This window comes from Pseudonaja textilis, chromosome 1 (assembly GCF_049901715.1).
Source record: "Pseudonaja textilis isolate UNSWEBS1 chromosome 1, rPseTex1.2, whole genome shotgun sequence".
Taxonomy (NCBI): Eukaryota; Metazoa; Chordata; class Lepidosauria; order Squamata; family Elapidae; genus Pseudonaja; species Pseudonaja textilis.
The window spans coordinates 24725719-24746586 of record NC_141990.1 but is presented as its reverse complement, the minus strand read 5'-3'; the positions used below and the strand labels follow the sequence as shown (position 1 = coordinate 24746586).

The 20868-nt window shown below is 41.2% G+C and overlaps 1 protein-coding gene across 2 annotated transcripts; it reads right to left on the bottom strand.

Annotated features, from left to right (window-relative positions):
- Positions 1–3635: 3635 nt before the first annotated feature.
- On the bottom strand, positions 3636–19298 carry STMN4 (stathmin 4). 2 transcript variants are annotated; one of them, XM_087929327.1, is made up of 6 exons: positions 19192–19298; positions 12944–13041; positions 10146–10241; positions 9441–9649; positions 5224–5415; positions 3636–4385 (listed from the first exon to the last, which is right to left on the bottom strand). In XM_087929327.1, the coding sequence occupies exons 2-6, from the start codon at positions 12954–12956 to the stop codon at positions 4326–4328; spliced, it is 570 nt and encodes a 189-aa protein (XP_087785453.1). In that variant the 5' UTR covers positions 12957–13041; positions 19192–19298; the 3' UTR covers positions 3636–4325. The 2 variants fall into 2 exon arrangements, with proteins under 2 accessions (XP_087785453.1, XP_026564340.1); XM_026708555.2 differs by having other exon boundaries at positions 9441–9646.
- Between the last annotated feature and the right edge of the window lie 1570 nt (positions 19299–20868).

Here is a 20868-nt window from a genome sequence, read left to right as displayed (position 1 = left end):
TAGGCCTTGTCAGAGAGCTAGGGAAAAAAATAATTCATCTGCCTTAAGAAAAAAAAAATGCAAATACAGATCTGGCTTGCTTACAGTGCCATCTGCTGCCAAGCAAAGGGAATTGCTTCACAGGGGAGAGGAATGGCAGGCAGGCGGGCAGATGACTGGATGAAGAGAAGAGAAGAGGAGAGGAGAGGAGGGGAGGGGAGGGGAGGGGAGGGGAGGGAAGAGAAGAGAAGAGAAGAGAAGAGAAGAGAAGAGAAGAGAAGAGAAGAGAAGAGAAGAGAAGAGAAGAGAAGAGAGAATCAAATCAGAGTTGAAAGGGATCTTTGAGGTCTTCTAGTCCAACCCTCTGCTCAGGCATTTCAGACAAATGGTTATCTAATCTCTTCTTTAAAACTTCTAGCATTGGAACATTCACAAATTCTGGAGACAAGTTTGATCAGACCAAGGGGGCTGGAAGGCTGGAAATGTGCACAGAGGGTTCCATGTGCTTCCCAAATGCTTTTTGGTGTGTTTTCCTCCCAAGACTTTTAAAAGGTTTTATCAGATTATAATTTTAAATGTGTCCTAACGATGAAAGGGTTGAAGGACTGCCAACTAATCACATTAAATAGATTACATTTTAATTAACTGATATGTCAATGAATGAAATTAACAGGGCACTCAGCCCAAAATACAGTCTTTAACTCAGCAAACATTGCAAATATAAATGGTTTGTATACAACATCCCAGAAGGGAGCTGCTGTAAAAAACCTCTATGGCTGTGTTTGCACAACATATTGACTTCACTGAATTATGGTTTAATAAAATAATCCAATTATGTGGGTTCACACAACATGCTTGAGGAGGTCAGTTTACATTTTAGCTGTTGCATTTGCACAACCTAATCCGTTTGGTTGCTATTATCTATACATTGTGTACTATATTTACATTAGGAAAGACAAACGTGACTACACTTGTTTGAGATACAAATCAGACAATATTTTAGCCAACTTATGTTGTACAAAATCATCCTTTCTACTTGAAAATTTAGAGAAAACATAAGCATTACCTTCACCAACTTAGCTTCATCGCTTATTTATTTGTACTCTGGTTCTCTTGTTTGAGGACCACAAAAACTGGGAGCCTATACTGTAGTATAAAATATTAGGATTGTGCACATTTCAGATGTTATCCAGAAATTGTGCTTCAGAATGTGCAGGAACACAGCATCTCACAAATAGGAACACCTCAACACTATTCCAAAGACTAGAGTACCATTTGGGGGAAATATATAGCATAGTCAGAGGTGGTATTCAGCAGGTTTTGACCAATTCTGGAGAACTGGTAGCGGAAATTTTGAGTAGTTTGGAGAACCGGCAAATGCCACCTCTGACTGTGTTGAGGTTCACCAGCAGCAGGTGCGGATGGCAGAGGTCTCTGATAGCAAGGACTCAGATGAAGGGCCTGCTTGTGATGCAGGGATGGGGCCAGGATTATGGGAGAGTGGGGTGCTGCCTTTGGAGCTTGTAGAGTCTGGCAGCAGTGACACAGAGGACCCCAGGGAGCCTGTGCCCAGTGTGCAGGGCTGCTCGAAGGAAAGAGCAGCTGAAGCAGCAAGGGCGACTCAGGAGTAAGGCTGGAAGGTGATGGCCCTTCCCATAAGTGATAAAAACCAGCCCTCGGGGATGTGTACTTTGCAGGAAGCAATGAAAGTTCTTTGCACTCAGAGTCCTTGTTGAAGCCCTGCTTACCCCGGTTTGTTTTTGAAACTTCTGTCGGTGGATATTTAATCAGTAATTAGTCTTCTGTTCTTGGCAGCCTTTTGCAACCTTGAAAGGGCTTGCTTTTGATGTCGGACAATTAGGTTTAAATGTCTCTTGGTTGGGAATGCACTGAATTCCCAGCACCGCATTAAAAAAGGCTTGCTTTTATATACAGTCTGTGTTTGTTTAATTTGAACAAAGCTTGGGTCAGAACAGACTAGTCCTGCCCCCATCCATTCTCTGCCTCCTGAGTCCCAGCTGATTGGCTGGGTCTTCTTTTGTTGCTGAGTCCGAGCTGATCGGCTGGGCCTTTTTTTGTTGTCCTGCAAAGGAGAACAGAGCTGGAAAGCAGGTTAGTGGGGTGGGGAGGGAGTGACATTTTGCAATAATCTTCCCTCAGGAGCAGGGAGGGAATGGGAATTTTGCAGTACCTTCTCCCAGGAGTGGGAATGGAGACTTTGCAGTGTCCTTCCCCTGCCATGCCCACCAAGCCATGCCCACCAAGCCACACCCACAGAACCGGTAGTAAAAAAAAATTGAATCCTGCCACTAAGCATAGTGTTTCTCAATCCTGGTTGTTTTTGCTGTTGTTGTTGTTGTTAGCATGTGGTATTGTTATATTAGCCAAGAGACCACAATGCTATTGGAGAATAGTAGTTTGGCTGCCAATTTACCAGCTGTGTTGTAGGACATGCTCATGTGCTTCCCAAGATGTGCCAGAGGAGGGTGAGCTGCCTTTGCCCCAGAAAGAAAGATGAGTGGCTCTTCCTGAAGTGTCATCCTAGGCCCTCTCCCTTCCCCGGACCCTCCTCATAAACAGGCGCTGCAACAAGGAAGGTTCAAAGTTGGCAGAAATCTGACTGCCTGCATAGTGCGCCAATTTGTCTCCCTACCAAATGGGACTTATTTATCTACTTGCATAGAACATGCTTTCCAACTGTCAGGTGAACAGAAGCTGAGGTGAGTGATGGGAGCTCACCCCATCACTCAGTGCTAGGACTTGAACTGCTAAAGCAAAGACCATCTCCAGCATCGTTAAACCACTGGGCCGCCATGCCTCCTCAACCTTGGTGACTTCAGATGTGCAGACAAGGCTGACTGGGGAATTCCAGGAGTTGAAGTCCAGACATCTTAAAATCGCCCAGGTTGAGAAACAATAGTATAGCAACACATTAATCTAATAAATATATCTCTAGAATTTCTTTAAAATGGGGAGTACAGATAGGATGTTTAACTCTTCACTGAAAAGCAGTAAGAAATTAAATACCTTATTTAGTCCTACCATTTGGTCATTCATATATTGCTCTCTTTTAACATCGTTTTCCCACAACCAAATCACCTGTATGGCTTTAAACTTAGTGCCTTATCAAACCTGCCTTATTAATGTATTCCTTAAAAATGATGCTAAATATTACATTATCAAATGCAACATGTTCTTCAAGATATGGCTTTTCTTTCTAAAAGCAGTTTATCAAACAAGCTTCTTAAAGGGGAATGTTGTAAAGCTGAAGAAAATGTTAACCAATATGTAGATGCGAGGGAAATTTAAGAAAGAATTCTGAAATCTCAAAGACTTATTTTAAGAATAAACTCCTCAGATTCTTAGCAGTATAAAGATCTATAAGCTTATGTTCTGAAGTCAGAGGTGTGTGTGTGTGTGTATGTGTGTGTGTGTGTGTGTGTGTGTGTTTAAATCACGCTTCTGCTTGTCTTATCACATAGTTTCATAGCTTCTACTTGAGAAGGTATCCATAGAAACATTCTTTTGTTATTACTATCCCAAGGAAATAATATTTCAATTGTCCTAAACTCATAATCCTTCAAAGAACTTGGTTCTCCACTACAGGTCGGAATGGAAAAGCAAGGGAAATTATATACATAGCTGACCATGGTGAATCTCTGGCAAAAGGCATTTATTGTTACAGTTATTTTTAAAACAGAGGCCTGTGGGGTCAAAATCAGCACCCCAGCCACTTTTAGTTAAGCAGTACCAGACTTATAATACCTTGGAGTTAAGAGACACGATGGAAAGTTACAAAGGAACACAGAAATAAGGACTGTTTTTATCACACGGGGGACTAACAATGGCAAAACACACAAGACAATATTCATCCCAGAGGTTATTTTACTTCCTCTGCTTGCTCTGGGCTCATCACCAAATTAGATTACTTTCCATCACCCCAGCCCACCCCCACCCCTTCTTGGATACTTCCCTCCAAAATTGGTATTCTTACCACCCCTCCAGTATTTGGATTCCATCTTCAGAAGGACCCATGTGGGAACAGAAAACAAAATCACCTCATTGTTTGGGGGGTGTCTTCTCATCCATGCCCACCCTCTTCCCTCCCCAGATACGAACATTTCTTCTTCACAACTTCCTTTTCCCCTCATGTCCCCCTCCCTCCCTGAAACACACGAGATGGCTTCTCCCATCAATTCTTTACATTCACAAACAACGAAAGCAGAGGACAATCCCAGTTCCTCAGTCAACACTTTGCATTAAGGCAGCCTCCACCATGTACTGCGGCCTGCTGCCATCTTTCCTTGGAGCTGTCAGTCCAAATTGTTATCTGTTTGAGGGCCTCTTTACCTTGAGGCCTCTTCCTTTAATTCCTTGTTCTTCCGGACCTCCTCAGCATGCTTATCCTAAAAAATAAAAAAAAAGACGTCACAAGTTGTGTCTAGAACAGGGGTGTCAAACTCAATATCACTGAAGGCCGCATCAGGGCTGTGGTTGACCTCGGGGAGCAAGGTGGGCATGACCAACTGGGTGGTGTGGCCAACTGGGTGGGCATGGCTAGCTTGACACCCAAACTGCTGACATGTTTCCTCTTCGTACTGGGTAGATTGGGCCGAAGCCAGACTGGCTCAATGTTTCCTCGTTGCACTGGGTAGACCAGGCCAAAGCCATGTGGGCTGGCCCCTTTCATTTTCCAGGATGGCCCCAAGGGCTGGATCCGACCACATCGCAGCCTGTTGCGGCCCACAGGCCTTGTGTTTGACACCCCCGGGCTAGAGTCATCAATTTAGTGGGATAGGCAAATTCACGCATAGGACTTGCCTTTTTTTCTCCTTTTAACTACCCTGTAATCCCTTGCATTGGGGTGGAGTCTGGGTGACTGAATGGAGCTGGTCGGATGCCCTTCCTGACACCTATGCAGATCTCACAGCAGATATTTCCTCTTTAGCCCTCAGAAAGAGGAATATCTGCTGCTAGGATCAAATTCACAGCCTCCTGATTGTGAGGTGAGAACTCCACCTTTAGGCCACCATGCTGCTCATGTATAGGACTCCCATGGCTTCCATTAATCTTCTTGAGAAGCTGGACATCTCTCGATATCAATAACCATTTGAGCTGAAGATAAAAATCCTGTAAAAGGAGTGATCCTGTTTTTCTTCACACGCATTGTGGGCTAGCACATATGTCTTGATTCAGTGCAACCCACACTTTCCATCTCCATCCTTATTAGTGTTGACCCCTCACCTTCTCCTGAAGACGTTCCAACATAGCAGCTAAATGTGCCTCTCGGTTCTCCTTGTTGGACTCCATTTTCTGTATCAGCCTCTCTTTGGCAGTTTTGATGAAATTGTTGTTCTCCTCGATGGCTTTCTGGATGACCTCCCGTTCATGCTCCCGTTTTCCTGCCAAATGCTTCAGGAGTTCTGCTTCCTGGTACTATAGAATAATACGAGAATCAGGTACATATATAGGGTGCATTAACTGAAGGCAATGCAGCAGATCCTAGGTTAGATACAGGAGGCTCCAAATAAATCTCAGCTAATACAATCTATGCTTTACTGGGCTAATTTACATTGATAACAAGATTAGACCTGACAACTTGATAAGAAAGAAATTCCAACACCTAAATGACTGATGATACAAAGACAATCTGTTAAAAAGTCAAAAATCAGTACAGGGCTTGAGTAATCTGTTTCCTGTGTATGTCAGAGTTGGCTAATTTCTAACTCTTGCCTGCTACCCTGGCCCAAAAACAAAATTGGGGATATTTATTGCTAAGCGCTTTGCAACAATAGATGAACACTGCTGGAAAATGTCATGGCACAAATATCAATATATGTGTGTGAATTATTCAATATATATGTGTGAATATATGCATTATTCCTTTTATAAGAAGCTTTCTATTTTACTTGATTTAAAATAGAAATGGGGATAGACGGCAATGGAGATGGCGTTCCCAAATGTTATATCGCTATTTCCTTCTTTTCCTTTTCTAAAATCTTTTGTCCAACCTGACTATGGGTGGCTTAGGTTTATGTGAACACTGTTGAATCAGTCCAACTGTGCATAGCTAAATTGATGAATAGTTAAGAAGACAGATTTCCAATTGCCTCATAGGGATTTTGAGATTTGTCAATCTCAATTTTCCAACCACATTTCTTTTTTGTAATCTATGTTCATCAAGATACATTTGGGTCTTCTTTCATCTGTTGAATGCTTAAATACAGCAAGGAAACCCTGTTCAGTGTCATGTGTGCAGATTTTTTTATATCTCCAGCCTTCTTCTCTCTGGTCAAACTAACACTGTTGGGACAAAGTCTTTCAATTTAACTTATACCACTTTCCCTTGCAGTCAGGATCTCACTTCCTTCTATGTATCCTAAGGACTACTTTATAGAATACTATTAACCAACAGCTCAGACAGACTAGCTTGGGTTTTAATTTGTAAAATGCCAAGTAACTGTAATTAGATGGATCACATATGACCTTTCAAAGATCATGTAGTGCAAAAACAAGTAACCTATTGATTGCAGCATAGCATTTTACAAAATATTGTTCATGGCCTCGTGATAACACTTATGTGGGATGGATTACTTTCCCTAGTTGTTGTTTTTAAAGAGAATTTGCCCAGCTTTGTTTTCTGCTTCTGTCAATATAGCAAGTCTATGTGAAAGCTAGGTCATTTCTTTCAGCTTCTACTAGAAATCAGTGGCACCTGATTCATTTACATAAAATATCTGCAGGTTTAATTTGTACAGGTTTAAAACAAATCTCAAAATGGTTTACAATACAATTCAAACAGAAACCTACTTTAAAGCCCTATCAAGCATCTCTATAAGGCATGGTCAAAAAAGTTAAGATGGCATCCATGATCTAAGCCCCAGCTTCAATGCATATAAAATAAGGAGGGCTTTGATCATACCTTGATGGCCACCATGATGATTAAAAGCCTGGAAGAAGAAAGAGAATTCCTTTGGCCGGTGTCAAAAATAGAGCAAAGATGGCATAAAAGGTACCTCATTGAGGAAGCCATTGCAAAGTTGGTGACGTGGGTTAAGTTTGGCCCTATATTTGATTCCGCTCTGAAATCCTAACTTTAATTTGTCATGGGTCTACAATTCCCTTACATATTTATATTCCTGCCTTACATACTTGAAACTTTTCCTGTTCTTGTCCTTTTCCTTATAAATTCTATGCTTATGTAATCTTGCAAAAGTTTTCAAGTGAAGGTCAGGGAAAGATACTTAAAGGTATTATTTGCTTATGTCTTGCCAAATAAAGCTACACTTAAGATACTGGCAAAAGAGAGGTTTGTTTATTGCTATCTGAACATACTGACCACATGAATGAACATGGGTAACACAGAGATACAGAGGGGGTTATCAGTCAAAGACACTCAGATAATGAATACTTTAATTTATTTTAGCAATTTTTCCTTTGTGCAAATTGATTTTTCTACTCGATTTTCAGGAGGTTGGCTTGATCACCTCTGGTTTCATGCATGATGATCCAAACAAGGGGAGAGCCAAGGCCTGTCTTTACAGAGGAACCTTACATTATGCATAAGCTTTGTTGAAAGTGGAGTTATCAAAAAGGCTTGTATAATTGTTGACAGTAAACTGAGAAGCCTCCTGTGACTTAACAAAAGCTACCATAGAAAAGCCGCTCTCTTGGGAAATCACTTCAAACTTTAAATGTGTTAACCTGGATGTAATTTCCAGCCTAAATAGTAGATATATTGGAAGCAAACAAAGAACCCAGGGCTGTAAAAAAATATTTTCTAAAGTATTTCCAAGAAGAAAGGAGTGGATAAGATCACGTCTTAAGATCAAGGGGACAGGGAAAGAGTTAACCAGGGATCTAAGCTGAGTCAAGAAAAGGAATTCGTTCATTTCTTTCCCCCATAGTTGTAGTCCAGAAGCTATTCATGATTACCTATCAAGGTCAGGCAGGAACAAGGATGAATGAATAAATGCCTCCTTTATCAATAATTATCAATAATTTGTAAGGAGGAAAGCATCGCCAATTTCTTTCTTCCTGAGATCAGCCCGTTCCCTAGAACTGCTTTGTAAGCAGTTGAAGAGCTAGCTAACATTTTGCTTGAATTCCTTTCCTCCTCATTGTTCACAGGAGAAGGTAAAAATGGCTTCCTTCTATATACATTTATGTAAAGCACATGCCTAAGACTTCAATTATTATGCTTATTTACAAGACTATTATATTTCATGTTATCAACAAATGGAATCATTTCTTCTACATTTCACCCATGAATTACATTCATTTGAATTAGACATTATTTTCTTCTGTTGTTTTATTATTTTAGTAAATATTGAATGTTAATAAAACAAGGCAAGTGTGCTTTAAGAGCGTATTTCCCCACTCAGTGGGGAAATTTTGCCAAATGGTAATATTGGAAAGCTAAGGTGCTGTAGTGCTGAACTGGACAGCTTAAGGCGCTGAACTAGGAGAAGAGAAATCTAGAGTCAAGTCCATAATCAACCACAGGCCTTACTGGATGCTTTTAGGGCAATCACTCTTTCTTAGCCCAGCCTACCACAGGGTAACTTTTCAATGGTTAGATTAAACAAATGCTTAAATATCTCAACTGTAATAAAACATGTATATGAATAATATCAATTAAGAGAGAGGCTGAGTTTGTACAATATACTTAATCCAGTTTGCATCATTTATTTTTCACATTTTGGAATTGCCCATCTCCTTCACAGGGGGACAAATATATTGAACCCTAAACTAGACCAAAGAAGCTGGGTTTATACAACACTTTATGCAAAAAAAAATCCTGTAACCAAGATTAAAATTAGTTTTTGCATATTCTATAAATGGACTAAGCACTAAGCCGTTACCTGATACAGCTAGTACATTGAGTGAACTCAGCAAGGCAGTGCAAAATTATCAGTTTTTCAAATTCATTGTAAAGTTTAGTTAGAACACAGGAAATTAGCAACTATGTATTGTCTTTTAGAGCAGACTTCCCCAACTTGGGACCCTTCCAGATATTGGGCTTAGTTCCACAATGCTCAACCAGCATGGCTCTGTGGAGAATGCTAGAAGTTGATATCCATAATTCTGGAGGCATCCAAACAAGGGAGTTGTTTTTCTGGAGTAATTTGCTGGAATCCTGAGAACAATCTATTTTTCTAGAACAACACTTCATACTTTTCCTGGCATTAAAAAGAGCAAGCACATTCCCTGTTGATTTATTCACACAATCAAATTATTCCCTACAATGTCTAAACTATTTACCAAGGTTGGTGCCATTGGGGAAGGCAAAGCCCTTATTTTGCAGAATGATGGGGAGACTTCTCAAAACAGCATGGTTAGCTCAATGGATGAATGAATAATATGCTTTATTATCCCAAGAGGTGGCTTGCTGTTACCATAAACCTATTAAATTTCTTAACTGCTCTGTGGATATCATGCAGATACAAACTATTTCTCACCTTACGTCGTTCTTCAGCAGCTTCTAGCTTCTTCTGGATCTCCTCCAATGAAGGGTCACGCCGTCGAGGCAGAGAGGCATTGAATTCAGGGATTCCATCGAAGGACGGTGGCTTAAGGATAACCTCAAAGGATTGTCCTGAGGTGCGCTTGTTGAGTTCAATTACCTCCATGTCAGATATGACACACCAGGTCAGATCTACAGTGTCTACTAAACAAAAGGGGGAGAAAAGCTGAAGAATCAGTATGCCAAGAAGCAGTTAAACCACCAAGGGGCATATTTACTCTAGGCCACAGGGAAAACTACTGGAAATCTGTATCTCTCGGAGGATCTGAAGTTTCCCCTGCAACACTGAGATCTTTTGGTGCAGACATGATGGGATTCATCAGCAAAGAAGTAGGCATGAAAGGAAAGGGTTTCCAAGTTTGGAAATCAGTGTCTGCAAAATCCCTTCTTTGATGCCTATTCTTCCATCATGCTGGCAAATGAACATTGGGCCAGAGATAAAAACGAAGCAGCAATATATTTCTTCTTAAAGGCTAAATTCACACAGCTCATTTTATTGGCTCAGCTAGAAATCTAGCAGCTGCACTCGGGCAACATGAAAGTTGGTTAGCTTAGCTGTTTTTGAAAAAAGAAAGAAAGAAAAGAAACAAACAAACAAACATCTTGCTTTCTTGGCAAGATAATATTAGTTTCCGTTTACCTTCATATTTATATGACGGTTTATTTAAAGGATCTGAGAGAAAGCAGGAACAGAAGAGGGACACCAGAGGGAGCTCTTTCATTTTTTCTTTGTAGGCTGTGTGAAACAAGCAAATTAAAACACAATTACAAAAGAGGAAGTTTTATTAGCAATTTCCCTGGCATTTGTTCTTGCTCTCGGATTCCCCCCCACTTTCTTGCTCATCTCATAGCAGATATGGAAAGGAATGGAGGAGGAGGAAGAGACAAAGAGCTGCTATTGGCTTCATTTTCAGATGCTGAGTTCCGCTAATCGTTTATACAGATCCATGATACAGTTGCATTTGGAATGCTGTGTGTCCAGATCTGGTGACTGCATTTCAAAAGGAAGTTCTGGCACTGGGAAAGAGAGGAAACAGGCACCCCTATAGACAGTAGACAAATCAATTAGTTAATTTGGTGTCCCATGGTCTTTAGAAGTTTTCCAGCAAATTTGCAAGGAGAGAAATTAAATAGATGATTGATCCGAATTCCTCTACGCATGAGAGGGGGGGAAATATCTCAATGATTTCTTCATTTCCCCTGAGCTATGCTTATTTCATTACTGCTAAAACATGCCCATGGGGGAAAATATACTCTTGATATCTTCCTTGGGAATTTAACTAAACCATGGGAAGCCAGGGAGACAGCAGATGTCATGCCCCTATCAGAGTCTGAATCTGAGGCGGAAAACAAACAGCTGACAGGGAGTAGAGTGGGGTTCTGCTGTGGAGAAAACTGGGGAAGGGGGAGAGGTAGAACAAGGGAGAGGGAGTTCAGAGGAAGACCCAGGCCCACTTCCTCTTCATCCTAGGGCACGCAGGGAGGAACAGAGAAGAGAGCAATATGGGTTACGTGACTCACAGGGGAGGAAAGGGCCCTGATTCCCTTCATTAGCCATAGCTGGGAAGAGAGTTTAAAAGAGATGCATGCTGAGTGCGGCATCTGTGGGGAACAAATGTGAGTTTATCTTGTGTTAACTTGGTTTATCTACATTCCTGGCAACCTCCCAACGGCATTGAATAACTACCGTTCCTTCATATCTGGAATTCCTTCTCTTGCCCTGCAAGAATAAATACCTAATTTTGCCTTGATTGGACTTATAGTTACAGTTTTTGTTGACCATGTTTTGGACTTGATTCTCTGCAGCCAAAGGCTGTTCCTGGGAGAGTTTTTCTTCAGACCAGAAGGTAACCAGGACATTGGGGGCAAAGTTGGAGCTAATAAAGGGACTCCTACTGATTATCTGACTGTGTTGCCTTTGTGCCACACCCTGGGTCATCACAGTGGATCTCTGATGTGAGTATGGAAGAGTGAAAGACAGGACCCTCACACATGCTGTCTCCTTTTTTGGCCACTTTACAACTAAACCAGTGGATGTGCACTATAGTCCAGCTGTGAGAATGTCACTAGGATTCTCTTTTCCTTTGAAAGGATTTGCAGAAGCAAATGTGCCAGCCAGCATCAAATTAAATAAGAACTGGCAGGAGACATTGGAGAATTTCTCTATGGAGACAATTTCTCAATGAAAGTAAAAAGAAAGAAAGATACCGAAAAGTAGAATTCTTTGCTGCCAACTAGGGTTGATCTGATTGCTCTCTGATTAATATAGTGCAGCGGCTGGCTGGGAAATTTGGGGAATTGAAGTCCAGGCACCTTAAAGTTGCCAAATTCAAATCACCATAGATTAATGGTCCTTTGTGTGGGTACAGTGTGTAAACAGAGCCATTTTCCCTCATGTGTGTTTTTCTTAAATTTCCCAACTGCCAAATGTAGGTGTTATCTGATAAGAGAAAACTGCATCCATGGGAAATCTGCTGCCCTTATATTAGGCTCTGTGCCTTCTCCATTTCCAAATGGCACCATCCAGTGGGAAACCTTCCTCCAATCCCATAAACGATGCAGAGATAGGGATGGTCATGAGGTTGAAGGGGTAGAAACTTTCCCTGTTATACAGTGCAGAGTTTAGCCTGATAAAGCCAAAAAGATTGGTTCTCCTTGCTGATCTGGTAAGACTGCTGAATGGCTTAGAAAAATGTTCAGTAGGCTTAGAAAAATGTCTCGGTCTGCCTTTTGCACTGGCCAATAGTCATGCAAACCTCCGAAAGCCCAATAATCACAATCCCCAGCTATTCCTACAGGGAAAAGGAAGAAAATGATAATATAGGAGAAAAATCAGAGATGGAAGAGTGGTGCCAAAACAAGCCTGAATTGGCCAATGAGCACTAAGCTGACCCCATTTTCCTGTACCACTAAAAGCATGGGCAGTGAAGTTTCAGTCTAAAGCGGGGCTGTCGAACTCCTGGAGCACGGACCTGATACATCATGTGCTGACCACGCCCACACCCGGTTCAACAAAGGGGTGGGGGGGAAATCCCAATACATCACATGACAACGACATGACGATGGGAGTTTGACACCCCTGGTCTAAAGGGTTATCCTACTAAAAAGTAATGCTACTGTAACCCCTGCAGAACTAAGAACTTTCTGACAGTGAGAACAATCAACCCATGGACCAGCTTGCCCTCAGAAGTTGTGGGAGCGCCATCCCTTGAGACTTTCAAGAAAAGATTGGACTCCCATTTAGCAGAAATGGTGTAGGGTCTCCCGCTTGGGCGGGGGGTTGGACTAGATGACCTACAAGGTCCCTTCCAACTCTGATTATCTGTTAAGAGTGACATATGATAACATCATAAGGATATATAAGATGTTATCAGGGGATGTTTATACTACGTTCAAAGGCCAATGGAAGAAAGCCCAGAGAGGGAAGCATTTCCATACCTGCCAGGGTCATGGTTTCTGCTGTTCTTAGTATCCTGCTGCTTTGGTGGCTGTCAGAGGGGAAGATCACAACTGACGGAGAAGAGCCTACCTGCAACCTGAGGAGACAAGCAAAAGACAAAGCAACACATGGGTGAATTTCAATTTGCTTCTGTCCTTTTAAGGCAGGGGTCGCCAAACTTGGCAACTTTAAGACTTGTAGACTTCAACTCCCAGAATTCCTCAGCCAGCTATGCTAGCTGGAGAATTCTAAGAGTTGAAGTCCATGAGTCTTAAAGTTACCACACTCGGAGACCTCTGTTTTAAGGAAACAAGGAGTGGGATTTGCAAGAGGATGCAATATTCAAGACACTAAAAGTCACATGCTCAAAAGTATATATGTGGATATGTGTATATATGGAAGGTGGCTTGATGTTTTTATGTTTTGTTTGTTTATGTTTGTTTTAAAAACCAATAAAAAAAATTTTTTTTTTTTAAAAAGTGAATTTCCCACAAAGATCTCAAGCTGTTTACCCCAGCAGCTTCACGGTCCTTCCAGCGGGCATTAGATTCAGTCCAGCTCTGTTTTATCTCCCCAATTTTCCTATGTTCCATTTAAGCATAGATAAAAGTCGAAGAAGCACACTAAGCAATGCAGAGTCAAGGCCATTTGAGAGTTTGAATCAGTCTTGGAACACATTGGCACTGAGTCTGGGGTGACTTGAGTGCATGAACACAGCTCTCACAGACAGGGAGAGAGAATGCAGCTCACACAATAGGACTTTTTCAATAGAAGAAATAGCAAGATGGAACTGCTCCACCCAGAAGCAATTTAGGTCCTTGCCTTTTAAGAAATCTGTCGAGGGAATTTACGTGTTTATATGGAAATGGGATAAATTATAAGTATGTGATATAAAGCAATATGTTACCTGCCTTGTAAGGATCTACAATGGAAAGAGGTTTTATGTCTTTAATGTTTAATGATGTTTTGTCTTGTTTGTTTGTTTGTAAAATCAATAAAACTTGTTTAAAAAAAAAAAGAAATCTGTCGAGATCTTGAAAAAGGGCTGGCAAACAGAGCCCACTGGGTACAGGTATTGTGTTCAGCCATAAAGCTCAGGCCTAGCATATGTGCAAATTCAGATGACAGTAATTTATTCATCAAACCATGATTACATGAATCAGATCATAATGCAACGGGGAGGAAGAATAACAAGAAAATTGGAAACACAATTCTTTTATAGTCAAGCCAATTTAAGATAGGGGAGTAAATTTCCAGCTGAAAGAATCATTCAGTTCTGTGTGAACATGACACACAGGTGGAACACAAGAGATGTTCTAGATTCAGTTCCCTTCATATAATGTAGGCTAATACCTTGCTTTAGCAATGACCATCTTGATGTATATGCATGGATACTTCCAGATGTTACTACAAGAAACGCTTGGAAAAAGCAGTGATCCATACATTCATTCTTTGTTCATTTGATTTTACCCAGCTTTTGTGCAATCATAAGGATCATCCTACTTACTAATTAAAAGACCCAATAGGTTACAGCAGTGAAAAAGAAACTTCCGAGTTTTCAGGGAGTGTACGTTAGAAAATGAACTCTTAAGCCATTTCTGTAAGCGATACATAAATTGGACTTTGAACTACAAGGCTACAATAAAACTAGAACTACAATAAAAACTTAACATTACTTATTATTAGATGGCTTTTTCTCAACCATCTGGAGATATGTAATTCTCAATCTTTAAAAAAAAAATCATTATTAATCCCATTTGTGAAAGAATTCCATTTGCCTGGAATTCTCAGTTACGTCTCTTTGAGCCGGGATCCCCAACCTATGGTCCGTGGTGTGCAAGAGACCAGGCTGCACAAAATCCATGGGATGTAGGCAGTATGTGAAACCACACCCCTTCCGGTCCACGAAAAAACTTCTCTCCATGGAACCGGTCCTTGGTGCCCAAAAGGTTGGGGGCCACTGTCAATTGAGCACAGAATATTTGCAGCAGGCAAGTACAAAAGAACAGTGGAGTACAGAACTAGAGATCCAAAAAGGGTAGTTAGATTTTAGCTCAATTCAGAAAGTCAAATCTGCTAAACTGGAGTGGGGATGTATTTCCAGGGCTGCTTGCTTGCTCCCAAAAAACATCCTGTAAATCAGTTTTAGACCTGAGTATAGGAACAATACTGTATTTATTTCCCAAAACCAAATGAGAATTGTTCCTGCGAGGAACCACATGTTCCGAATCACTTCCCCCTCTCCCCATGATAACTTCCCAGGAGTGGGTCATGACACTGAGAAAGACAAAGGTGCCTCTTAGGATTGATGTTAGTTTAAAAATGAATGTATTTTTTGTATTTACCTGCTTGAATTAACAACAGCTAACAAATAAAACACCCCAAAGTCCTCTTGTTAAATGTTAAGCCTCTAGAATTTGACTGGGGTTTGCACACAATTTCAGAAAAATCCCTGCTGCTCCACTTGGAAGACACTCTCTGCATGCAAAACTTCATTCCTCTCAGAGCATCGCCAGTCTCCCTGTTGCTGTCCCCACCTCTTTCTGCCCACCTAGTAGTCTTAGAAAGCTCTTCTTCCTTCATGTAAAGGAAATATGTTTCTAAAAGTGTTGCTTGGTCACCGCAGCCCCCTTCTTTTTCATCCAAGGAATGAAAGGAAAGGAGAGGAGGGACATCATTCAGTCCCCAAGATCCACAGCTCTCCTTTCCTTTGTTAGGAGATCATGCGCTCAACACTTTCACCGGCAGCTCTGGGGACTGGCTGAGATCTGCCCACCACCTCTCGTCACCATTATTCCTTTATTGCTAAGCCCACCCACCCCTGGCTTTGGTTCCTGGGAAAGCACTCAAGAAGCCGGCTCGGGAGGTGTGGGGGTGGCTGGGAGGCGAACCCATGGAGGGAGCCCTAGGCTTGGAAAGAGAAATGCTGCTGTCTTTCCAATGGCTCCACCAGGCATGCTGTGTGGCGCTTGGTCGATAAGAGAGGGGAGGGGGGAGGGAAGGAGGGAGGTAGAAGCCACAGCACTGTACTGTATAATGTGGGATGAGCTCACAGCAACTGAAAGCAGGCAGGCAGGGAGGAGAAAGAGGAGGGCTGATAAAGACCTGACACTGCAGCCTCGTTCATAAAGGACAAGCTGGAGAACTTGCAGACATTTTGCATCTGTACAAAATGGGCTTATTTCATTAACTATCGGACACCTTTCACTCTCCTGAAACTAAGTGCTCATATGTTTCCAAACACACAGCCATAACCCAGAAGGACCCTGTTATCTCCGCTGTGCCATTTTTAATGTCAAGTGAAATCTTATCTATTTCTTCCCTTTGGTGTTCTTTTAGATTTCTTTTTTTTTTAACCCAACAACCTGAAATTCGTGCTTTTTAGATCTTTACACTGCACACTCCCTTTACTTTGTCTTTATTTTGATCTTGCTCTGTGCCTTTTCTTTTATCTTTGACTTTGTTCTTTTATTTGGTGGTTGTACAAAACTACTCAAGAGGTGTGGTGGCTGGAACATGGGGTTAGGTTATAAAGAGGGGAATCGATTTCCACACAAAAATATTTTTAAAAAATATTAAAGAGAAAACAGCTGTTCCTCCCCCTTCAGTAACTATTCCATCCCACACCCATTTGAGATAAATGCCATGGAAGTGGGAGAAGCCTCTCAGCCTTCATCTCCAGATGTGGGGGGTGAGGGGGAAGAAAGAAAAGGTCACATGCTGATTCCTATTTTTCTAAAAATATATATAAAATAAAACCCACCATTACTAATGTATATCACAGGTTCATCACATAGGTGTGAATGCTTGCTTTCTCTCCTTTAAACATTTCCATTTTTATTTTTACCAATAACTTGGCATCTCTCCCTTTCCCAGGCAAGACTCTGACCACCCCTGACAAATAATTGCAGGTTTTGTTCAGGCATTTTAAGAACTGACTAGGAGGGAGAAAAGATGGAGTGCTGGCCTTCTTTCAGATATCACTAAAAGGAAAGAAGCAGTGAGGGAAGGAAGCCTCGTGGCTCTCCTGCCATGAGATAACCCACAGCAAAGACATTATCTGCAAATATAAAGGAAAGGAGAAGAGAGCAAAGGGTTGGAGCTGAACATGCTGTGCTTAATTACTTCATGCCACAGAAATCTGATTTTACTGCTTTTACCTACATGGGAGGAATTTCAGAGCAGACAGGAAAGATTACATTTGCTGTCCACCTGCATTTGATAACATGTGACTCGTTGGGAAACCCATAACCAATCAAAGCATTCCATGTGTGCACTTGTCATTTCCAATCATTCTTTTCTGCCCTGGAGCTATTTGGAAAGGACTCTGCACATGATCCCAGCTTCTTTATCACTGTAATGCTTCACATTTGCCAAGGTTGTCTGGTGGTGATTAAAACAGAGTCCTTGGGAAGAAAACCTCTCTGATGGTTGACTGATATAAGCCCTGAGGCTCCCTCATCTTTTATTTTAAATCAGAGTACCTTCAAGATACAAAAAGCATAAAGTGGAAGCGGGCTGATTGGCATCAGTGAAATCTGGGGTGAAAAGAGGATCATATCATGAATTGAGAAAGTTTCAGCCAGAAATGGAATCAAAAGACTTTGGAATAGTCTATTGATGTCCCTAGGCAGTTGGAGGTATTTTGGGGGATTGGGGGCAGTAGGTGGAGGAAAAAAAAAAACTAAATATGGAGAAGAACTGCTGTAGAAAGATTTAGCCAGTGAATAGTAACATTTAGCCTAAGGAAACCAGGGTTGGGGCGATGGGTGAACGTAATCATTATACAAGTCACAGAAAGAGCATTTCCAAATTAATAGAGCTAACTTTATGCCAATATTAAAAGACTATAAAAACTCCACAACTTTCCCTTTGAGGGGAGGGATTTGCTAGCTTGTCTACCAAGAAAACCAAATTTGACCACTCCTACTTTTAAAATCTATTTCTTTTTACAGACATGAAGAAGTCCAGATGCTGTTCTCTCTTGTGGGGGTGGGAATGGTGGTGAGAGTTAATCTTGGATTTTCTGGGTAAGAATGGCTTTAGAAAACTACTAAAGCAACCCTCCCTTTGACCACAGTAAATTTATGCAGCCATTCCTCTGGTTTCTGAGGTTTCAGCAATAAGCAGCCCAGGTTGAACACAAGAAACTTTCTATCAACAAAGAAATAATAAAGAGAGAAAGCCAGGATGTTTCAGGAATCTGAATTCCACATCCAATTAATTGGCCTATTCTTTCCTGCCTTCTGAAAGCATTTTGCCATAAAAGCAGCCTTGCCCGTTGTTAGTTTGTCTGGATCATGATGAGTTCATTGCAAATTTGCAAGAGAAGAAACAACTGTGAAGGGGAAGAAAGAAATGTCTGTAACTATCCACTGGCCCCCCACATCCAGATCTCCAAAGCAACCCTACTTGCCCCTGTGATAATACCCATGTTCTCCTTTTGAGGGAAAATTTGTGGTATTTAAGATTAAAATATAACCTCACACAGAATGGGGGCATTGTCTCTAAATGAACTATATTTCATGAAAGCTGCTGTCATATAAATGTTTGTCTTCAACATGTTACCAGACTTTACTATTACTGTCTGGAAGCTGTTTTCCACAATGTTGCTGCTCTAAAATTACTGTTCTCTCTCTGCCCAACATCCCAAGGGCTTCAGATTTTAGATTGCATCACAGGACACTAAGCAGGTTATGTGAAGTGTATTACACATATTACAACAAGTAATAGGAAGCAGCTATTTCTTGGTATGGCAATGGTTAAAAATGCAATGATATAAAACAAGAAAGTGTTAAGAAGGAAGAGGAGGGATAAGGGACTTTGCAGACAGGGGAGAAAAAAGAAAACAAATCTGTTTTGATAATACATTCAGTATCAGCACAGAAAGAAAAAGAAAAAAGTACTAAATATTCAGAGTTGGAAGAATGAGGTCACCAATAAAAGGAAAGCAAGATACAGAGACAGAATGTGTTTATGAAAGTACTAAAACAGACATTAATATGTCAGATATGCAAAGAGGCAATTGAAGATCTGAATAGGATGGAAAGACCAAAAGAAACCAGAGTCTTAAGTGCTGGTTTCCAAAAGCCAAGAGTAATATTCGTGGATCCTGCCCATCAGTCTTGTCTGTACCTACTGGCATTCCTTATTTTGAAAATCCAGCTGGTAGAACATTTATTCTTTCCTCCATTTGCTCAACCCCCAGTTCCCGATGGGACCCTTTCTTAAATCCTGCTGCACTTACCTCTTTTTAAGTCCAGTCCTTGGTTCAGCCGCTCCCAGCTTCTCGTTCAGGGAGTGATGCTAAAAGATCCACTTAGCATCCACCAGGCTGCCAAGTTCACACCATGACATCACCTCTGAGCCAGCTGATTGGCTAAGACAAGGAGGCAGCTGATTGGGCAGCATCTTCTTGGGAAGAAGGAACTGCCTGAGTAATCTCTTGATGAGCCAGGTGGGTTGAGGATGATGTCACACAAAAGATGTGATTTTCTTCAGATGAAGAAGGAAACGCAGTAGTCCTGCTTCAGAAGGATGCATCATAGAAAATCTAAGCCACCCACACCACGGCTGTCAAGAAGACAAGCCTGCATCCTCTATGGCAACCTAGCTATTGTTATCCAAGCTGATTACAAGGGAGGGGGAGTGAAGCTTGGACCAGAAATTTGCATATCTACATCTTTTATACAGGAAGAATCTCTACAAAATCAAGGCTGAGGATGTTTGGAGGAAAAATGAATTTTATTTTACAATTTAGGGGGAAGTTGGCTGAAGTGGAAGTGGAGATTTTTTTAAAAAAATGTATCTGGAGTTCACCCCCGATGCTGTATTAAGGAGCAAATAAAATGGGCTTGGATAGTTAACTATTCAGCATCTTGTGGAAATCCATCCTTTGTTTTAGCAAGTTGTATGAGCCAAACCAAATCAGCCATATAAATTAAGTTGAGTTAGGCTTTTAATTTTGTGTGTGTGAACCCACCCAGCCCTAGTATGTATGTACCATTATATGTACTGCAGTTACATGCTATGAAGGATAAGACCATGGGAACTTCTGGGTGAAGGATATTCTCAGTAATCACAGCTCTACAACAGGTCTATTTTAAGAGCATTTGTCAGAATTGCTACATATAGTATATGAGTTTCTGTAACATGATTTGCATACCTGCTAAGTATGGTTATTTATTTATCACATATCAATTTATATCACTGCCCAATTCACCAATGTGATTCTGGACAGCTAACAGGAATTAAAACACAATAAAAATACACAGTATACTAAAGAAATAAAAAATACTGTTCCAGCAAGCTAGCACAAAATGAGCCCTGAACCTAACATTCACCAATAGGGTAGACTCAATTACTCTTCTTGCCCACCCTGCCAGGGAAAACAACTAAGTCTTCCAGGTTTATCAAAAGGTGAGCAGAGTCAGGGCCAGGTGAACCTCGGGTGATATGGTGTTCCAGACAGCAGGAGCAGCTACAGAAAAGGTACACCTCCTGGGTCCCATTAGATGACAATTACTAATAAATGAGATTCAGTGCATGCCCCTCCTGCCCAGATTAATGGGAAGAGTAGAAGTCATGGGAATAAGGTGGTCCCTCAGATACTCTGGCCTCATGCTATGTAGGGCTTTAAAAGTATCCATCAGTCTGTCAAGGCTCCAACTAATGAATCCAAGCAAATCAGAACTCTGAGACTTGAATCCACCTCAAGGAACTTCTTTATTGAGTCCATCATATTGTCACAGATTAAAGGAAAACAAACTCTAAATAACTCCCGCAATTTCAGTATACAGTAATTAAAATAGGAAATAACCCCATCTCCAAGTGTCACAGGTCACATTGGCCAATTAGGTTAATTGGCGGGCTCTCCAGTCACTCCTTTCCCAACCTTATCTGTTACCAATGGAGATGACCTTGA

Excerpts from the sequence above, each read along its gene's own strand:
- STMN4 (XM_087929327.1), bottom strand. Across the intron at positions 9,650-10,145 it reads ACCGTCATATAAATATGAAG|TAGACACTGTAGATCTGACC; the intron begins GTAAACGGAAAC and ends CCTTTTGTTTAG. Across the intron at positions 5,416-9,440 it reads CTGCTGAAGAACGACGTAAG|TACCAGGAAGCAGAACTCCT; the intron begins GTGAGAAATAGT and ends ATTATTCTATAG.